General features: G+C 36.9%; 1 protein-coding gene across 1 annotated transcript; it reads left to right on the plus strand.

Annotated features, from left to right (window-relative positions):
* Positions 1 to 2,007: 2,007 nt before the first annotated feature.
* On the plus strand, positions 2,008 to 2,949 carry LOC120220049 (olfactory receptor 9K2-like). The gene has a single exon (XM_039217023.1). It carries the CDS (start codon positions 2,008 to 2,010, stop codon positions 2,947 to 2,949), a length of 942 nt encoding a protein of 313 aa, XP_039072954.1.
* Positions 2,950 to 7,968: the final 5,019 nt, after the last annotated feature.

The raw sequence follows: 7,968 nt of genomic DNA on the forward strand, positions 1-7,968 counted from the left end.
AGAAAAACTGCCAAAGAGATAAAAAGAAACTCTTAACTAAAGAAAAGGATTATAGTAATCTATGAGCAGAGCCTAAGACAGAATAAAACTATGTATTTCAAAACAAGATTTTATATCTTGTATGAAATGTTGACTTCAAAGAATCCTTTATTTTGACATTGTCCTTCATTTCCGTTATATAGTTTTATAAACTTTTTTTGCATTTCTAGAACCAAACATAATAACTTTTGTATCCTTGTCTCTACCATTAGAGAATTGCTCAAAAGAAGTAAAGAAAGGAATATTCAGGTAAGAGATGAGATAAATTTATGTGTATTTCAGTCACCTAGTCATTTATGAGTATGTCCATGTGCCTTCGTGTACAAAAATTATTTTATAAATAGTAAGATTTCCTTGTTACAAATTATAAAAAACGTTAGTATGCACCTCAAAAAACCATACCCCTTTTTCCCTGAAGGCAAATCACAACATGCTAGTTATTTCATAATAAAAAGGTAGGCAAAGAAGAAAATGCAATGCACTTGTACGTCAGGAAAAAATCCTTTTCTGATACTTGTATATTCCTGTACTTTGGCTGACATACAGTGTAGGTGGCCCATGAACGATTGGGTGAATATGCATTACTCTTGAAAAATGATAGGAATCTCAAAACGATGATTTCCTGTCACTGCACATTGGCTGATATAGTTTCAGGCAATACATAGAGGTCACATGCCTGATGGAGGATGAGAGCAGGACACGGTGACTCTGCCCACACGTGCCAAATCGAAAATGAATACTTTAGATCCTTTGGCGCTTTTGATAAGCCATCTGAGCTGTCCCCTCTGTTGGGTGGTTTAAATCACAATTGGTTTTAAAATCTGAATAAAAGAAATAGCTGTGTCACTTTATGGGAGAAAACAGAGAGTTTCTAATGTTACAGAAGAAACAAATCAGACTATTTCTAATTCTGTGACTGGCTCAAAATAATTGTTTTAAAGTTTTAATATGTTCATGGATCTCCCTCTAAATGGAGACTTCATAAAATCACTTTTCCAAAATTTTAGTCAATACATTGTTTTGAAGTTTCCTTTTTTTTTCATTTGCACAGATGTTTAAAATCAAATTGGCTTCTTGGCAGATTTGTACAGACATATGTAGAATCCATGGATTTCTCCTTCTCATAGCATGTCTGAGCTTTATCCACTTCAAGAAGGTGATGACGTGTTCTGTTTTCCAAGGTTTTTATTTTGGATACTGACTAAATCCTTTGGTAACCTAAACTCTCACAAACTATTTAAATAGTAACCTCTATCGGGGCACCTGGGTGTCTCAGTAGGTTAAGCGTTCGACTTCGGCTCAAGTCATGATCTTGCTGTTCATGAGATCGAGCCCTGCGTCGCATTCTGTGCTGACAGCTTGGAGCCTGGAGTCTGCTTCAGATTCTGTGTGTCCCCCTCTCTCTGTCCCTCCCTTGCTCATGCTCTGTCTCTCAATAATAAATAAAACGTTAAAAAATTAAATAGTAATCTCTATTTAGGTCTAATGTCTACTCATGAAGTTTTAAATTACTCTTAGATTTCTCTGTTGTACATTAGAAGCATTACCAAGGATAAAATCAGTTTAAAATCACAAAATAATGGTGAGGACAAATACTTATGCATCTCTAAAACATTCAGATATATTAAATTTACCATGAAAATCAAGTGAAGAGTTACACAGGTTTAAAGAAATAATGCTTTATGCATAAATGTCACAGGTGCTATAATGGGAAGCCTGGGTTTGGAGAGTCACATTAGAAAACTATGAGTTAGGTAACTTACATGTTGTGTGCCAATGGGCAGTCACAATTCTACTTTAGATTTACTTTCTATAAAAAGGCACAGCAAATCATCCTAACACAATTAGATGGCTAGAAGGTGATAAAAATTTCAACGTCGTCCACAAAAAGGATGTTTTATGATACCAGAAAACAAATAGGAAGTTCAATTTTTAATCTTGTCTTGTACCTCTTATTAGGTTTTTGCCATGGGTGACAAGGGAGCAGGCAACCACTCAGATGTAACTGACTTCATTCTTGTAGGCTTCAGGGTCCGTCCAGAGCTCCACAGTCTCCTCTTCCTCATATTCTTGCTGGTCTATGTCATGGTCCTTTTGGGGAACATTAGTATGATGGCAATCATTGTGACTGACTCCCAGCTGAACACACCAATGTATTTCTTTCTAGGCAATCTCTCCTTCATTGACCTCTCCTACTCCACTGTTATTGCCCCGAAAGCCATGGTCAACTTCCTGTCTGAGAAAAAGACTGTCTCCTTTGCAGGGTGTACAGCCCAGTTCTTCTTTTTTGCCCTCTTCATTGTAACAGAAGGGTTCGTCCTGGCAGCCATGGCCTATGACCGCTTCATCGCCATTTGCAACCCTCTTCTTTACAGTGTGCACATGTCAAGACGTCTTTGCACTCAGCTGGTGGCTGGTTCCTATCTCTGTGGCTGGCTCAGTTCCATCCTCCAGACCAGCACAACATTCTCAGTGTCCTTCTGTGCTTCCCGAGTCATTGATCACTTCTACTGTGATTCTTACCAAATTGAGAAGATCTCCTGTTCGAATCTCTCTGTCAATAAGATGGTGTCTCTTAGTTTGGCTGCCTTCATTATTCTGCCTACAATAGTTGTTATTGTAGTATCTTACATGTACATTGTGACCACAGTCTTGAAGATCCCTTCCAGTGAAGGGAGAAAGAAAGCCTTCTCCACCTGTAGCTCCCATTTGGGAGTGGTAAGTTTGCTCTATGGGACTGTCTCCTTTGTGTATCTCACACCTCCGAGCAATCCTGAACTGCGCAAAGTGGCTTCAGTATTTTACATATTGGTCACACCCATGTTAAACCCTCTGATCTACTCTCTAAGAAACAAGGATGTCAAACAAGCCTTGGGAAAAATCCTGTGGAAGAAAAAAGCTTTATATTAATTCCACTTTTTTGTGACTTATAATGGGGTCATTGATAGTTTTGTCCTGACTTGCTTTTAACATGGGGTCTAGTATGAGTCACTTAAGGATCCTTTAAGTTGACCATCTACAGATGAATGAATAGTTTTCATTGAAGGAGTAGTACCAGTCTATCATTCACTCTTCCTTGAGAGCAGTGTTATATCTTCAACATCAATAGAATTTCCAGTCATTTGATCAACATATTATACTCTCCACTCTTTGTAGGTAAAACTGTATGATAGTGGAGATAGTAGGTATAGGAGGACTTAATTTTATTATTATATTCCTTTGGAACTACTTAGATGATGGGCAGAAAATTGCTTGGGTAGGATATTAATCTTAGAATATATTATCTCTTATGAGTAGAGGAAGTGTCAATTCAAAGCAGGATGATGTCTCAGTTGTAATATTTAATTTCTTTATAAATCTATTCATAGTGATTTAATTTGGGGTCCATAATTCTTGAATAGAAATCATGGTGTAAGATTTTTTTGTGTGCCATCATGAGTTAATCTCAATAAATCATGGGTGTTTATGTCTTATTGTTATTTATTCTTAATGTTGACTGTTATTGATTTATTATCATATCAAATAGATGGAGAAAGGTATTTCATATGCAATGTTCCAAAAGCTGGGTCCCGAAATCTACCAATGGAAAGTTTGTAGTACCGATTTTCTGTCTTGCGGGAACAAAAATTGTATTGGATGTTCCAAATCACTTTTGCCAATTTGTACTGGATTATATATTTTTCTTTGATAAATGCAATTTACCTATACAATATTTTTATTTGCTTTGTATTTTAGTTGCATATGATCTTTTTGTTTTTCTAACATTCGTTGAATTGGTATAATTATAATGAAGTGACATACACTTGAAGAGTAATATCTTTGTTGTCATGTTGCTATAATTTTTAAATTCAGGTTGTGCTTTCCAATGCAACTTGTAGGTAATTCCAATATAAAAAAATCAACAGAAAAGATTGCTGGAAAAAAACAAGGGTTCATTCCTATTGTATATCTTTTATTTGTGTATTATGAGATAAAAGTATAATGTTGATGGGAAGATGCCCAAAGCAGAAGTGGAAGGATGTTGTAAAAGATGTACAGTTTAATGTGTTTGCCTGTTTGTACAATATCATAATATGTCAATAGAGCCAATAAATTCTGAAAAATCCCGGTGACCTTAGAGAGCACACAACTTGTGAGGTTAGAAAAGGAGGTGGTGAAATAAGCAGTAGGATGGGGAATGGTAAAGTTCTCTGGTATGTAATCTACTACTGACAAAAATAAGCTTCTCTTTTAATTCTTACGAAACCAACTTAGAAAAATTCTTTCACCAAAGGCTACTTCAATATTTTTCTTACAGGATAATGTTTTTTGTTTGTTTGGTTTTTACTATTCTGAACATGGTCTAGAATTTAAAAAGTGATACTCTTTGCTCCGTATCAATATTTCAAATAAATGAATTATTGTTTTACCAGCTTTGACCTTTTTCATTTGTTTAACTGAGTGTACAGTAGTCCCCTCCTTATTCGTGGTTTTGCTTTCCATGTTTTTGGGTACCTGAGGTCAATCATAGTCCAGTAGCAGATGATCGTCCTTCTGACACATCAGAAGAAGAGTAGTAGCCTTGCACTAAGTCACAATGCCTATGTCATTCACCTCACCTCCTCTCAGCACGTAGGCACTTTATCCCCTCACACCATCCCAAGAAGAAGGGTGAGTATAGGACAGTAAGATATTTTGAAAGAGAGAGAGAGAGGTAGAGAGAGAGAGCACATTTACGTAACTTTTATTACAGTATATTGCTATAATTGTCCTCTTTCCTTACTAGTGTTTGGTTTTAATACTTTATCCTACCTAATGTATAAATTAAGGTTTATCACAGGCATATAGGTATAGGAATAAAAAACAGACTTTGGTACTATCTGTTGTCTTTAGGCGTCCACTGGGAGTCTTGACAGCCATCCCCTATGGACAAAAGGAGACTAGTGTATACAAGTTAGGTTTACTTGTTCATAAAACATTGAGAAACTTAACAGAGGACCATGGGGGAGGCGACAGGGAAAAAAAAGTTACAAGGAGGGAGGAAGGCAAACCATAAGAGACTCTTAAATACTGAGAACAAACTGTGGGTTGATGGGGGTGGGAGGGAGGGGAAAGTGGGCAATGGGCACTGAGGAGGGCACTTGTTGGGGTGAGCACAGGGGGTTGTATGGAAACCAATTTGACAAAAAATTATATTAAAAATAAGTAAATTTTAAAAATTAAAATAAATAAATAAAATAAAACATTTAAAAAGAAAAAAGCAGTAAGAGTGAAGAAAAAAAGAAAATGACTTTAGCTAATGTAAGCAAGGGACATTTATTAGAAGGCTATGTGGAACACATGAATGGACAGAAAAACTAAGGAACCACCCTTATAATTGGGTAGAAACTAAAGAATACCAAGACATGAAGAGGTAACTGTAGAAGAGTGCTAGCAGAATTCAGTCTTATTGAAGCCTACATCTGGAGCATGTGAGCTCCAAGCATTCAAACTTATTTCCCTTTCCCTATAAATTTGAATTCTGATACGGTGTGCCATATAGGCCAAATTTTGAGTACCTGTGTGGCACTTTACTAGAGGATGGCTACACCCTTGCCCATAGCCTTATTTAATTAGAAAAAAAAATGAATGTTTGAAATATAATGGCACACCTATAAAATAGCTTAAGTCCAAAAACCTGACGATACTAAATATTAGTGAAGTGGTAGAGTGATAGAAATTCTCATTTATTGCTCATGAGAGCAATTTACCGACACATTTACCTAGCTGATTTGAAAACTTATGTTCACATGAAAATCCAAGGGCTATTCAGTGGTGGAATTACTCTTAACAGTACGACTGTGGTGGATACTTGGCATCACACCCATAGGCCTTCATGACACAAATAATGAATACTCACACATACAAATTAAAAAAATTTAGAAGGTCATGGATCCATGGATGAAATGTAGGCTGTGATATAAGAATCACACTGTTTTACAAATATATGACATAATTTTAATGAAGAGAAGGAAAGGAAATATAAGACAAAAGGAATAGTGCATAAACGTTGCACTCTAGTTGGTAATGTTGTTTCCCATGGAAAACAAGTTACAATTGTGAAACTTGGTTGCATGTATACTGGGATGGAACAAATTAAGGTAAATACATGGCAAATGGTGGAGACCATCACATTTCTCACTTCTGAAATGGGAAGTTACAGATCAGCAAAAGAGAAGGCTAGCGTAAATCACGTGACATGGGATTGGGGACCCATGGGGTTGGGGACCTTAGTATGAACTCATCTTTATATTAGTGTAGATGCAGATGGGTAGATGCAGAATAATTATAGACTTGAACGTAAACCTACACGTGTGTGTGTGTGTGTGTGTGCACGTGTGTGTGTGTTTGTTGAGAGAATCTAGAAGCAATGACACCTCAGTAGCAATAAATATACCTAGGAACCCAATTCTGGTTTCTAATTACATTCTCTAGCAAAAGAACCAGGAATCAATGTACAAATGGCTGATTGTAGGTTTGGCAAGGGACATCCAAGGTGAGTCTGAAGAATCTTACAGTGCCAGAAAGTAAGAGAGTCCTTAAAACATAAAAGCATGGAATATTTTATTTTATTTTATATTTTATTTATTTTTTTTCGAATGGGGTCAGGGGCAGAGGAAGAAAAGGAGAGAAAGAGAAAATCTTAAGCAGGCTCCATTCCCATTATGGAACCTGACACAGGGCTCCATCTCACAACCTGAACTGATGATTTGAGCTGAAATCAAGAGTCAGACGCTTAACCAGCCTAGCCACCTAGGACATTTTATTTTTTATTATTATTATTTATTTATTAATATAATTAATATATAAAATATTAATTTACATCCAAGTTAGTTAGCATATTTTGCAATAATGATTTCAGGAGTAGAATCTAATGATTCATCCCCTACATATAATACCCAGTACTCATCCCAACAAGTGTCCTCCTTAATGCCCCTTGCCTATTTAGCCCATGCCCCCACCCACAGCCTCTCCAACAACCCTCAGTGTGTTCTCTGTACTTAAGAGTCTTTTATGTTTTGTCCCCCTCCTTGTTTTCATATTATTTTTACTTTCCTTCCCTTATGTTCATCTGTCTTGTATCTTAAATTCCACATATGAGTGGTTAAATGGCAAGATTTTATTCTTTTTGATTGCTGAGTAATACTCCATTGTATATATATACCACTTCTTTTTCCATTCATCTGTTGATGGACATTTGGGATCTTTCCATACTTCGGCTATTGTTGATAGCACTGCTATAAACATTGGGATGCATCTGCCCCTTTGAAACAGCACACCTATGTCCCTTGGATATATACCTGGTAGTGCAATTCCTGGGTCATAGGGAAGTTCCATTTTTAATTTTTTGAGGAACCTCCACACCGTTTTCCAGAGTGGCAGCACCAGTTTGCATGCCCACCAACAGTGTAAAAGGGTTTCTCTTTCTCTGCATCCTCGCCAACATCTGTTGTTGCCCAAGTTATTAATTTAGCCATTCTGACTGACTGGTGTGAGGTGGTATCTCATTGTGGTTTTGATTTGTATTTCCCTGATGATGAGTGGTGTTGAGCATTTTTTCATGTGCCTGTTAGCCATCTGGATGTGTTTGGAAACACGTCTATTTACAACATAGGACATTTTTAAAGGACACAGGAGGGGCACCTGGGTGGTTCAGTCAGTTGAGCATCTGACCTCAGCTCAGGTCATGATCTCACAGTTCATGGGTTTGAGCCCCGCATCAGGCTCTGTGCTGACACCTCAGATTCTGGAACCTTTTTCAGATTCTGTATCTCTCTCTCTCTCTGCCCTTGCCCTGCTCATGTTCTGTCTCTGTCTCTCTCAAAAATAAATAAGCATTAAAATTTTTTTTAAAAGTCACAGGAATTAATTTGAAAGAGCTCCTTATGACCAAATGTGGAAAAATTTGAG

The sequence above is a fragment of the Hyaena hyaena genome, unplaced genomic scaffold (genome assembly GCF_003009895.1).
Source record: "Hyaena hyaena isolate Hyena2069 unplaced genomic scaffold, ASM300989v1 scaffold_663, whole genome shotgun sequence".
NCBI classification, from domain to species: domain Eukaryota; kingdom Metazoa; phylum Chordata; class Mammalia; order Carnivora; family Hyaenidae; genus Hyaena; species Hyaena hyaena.

Bases quoted from the DNA above. Each gene is read 5' to 3' on its own strand.
- LOC120220049 (XM_039217023.1), top strand. From the start codon at position 2,008: ATGGGTGACAAGGGAGCAGGCAACCACTCAGATGTAACTGACTTCATT.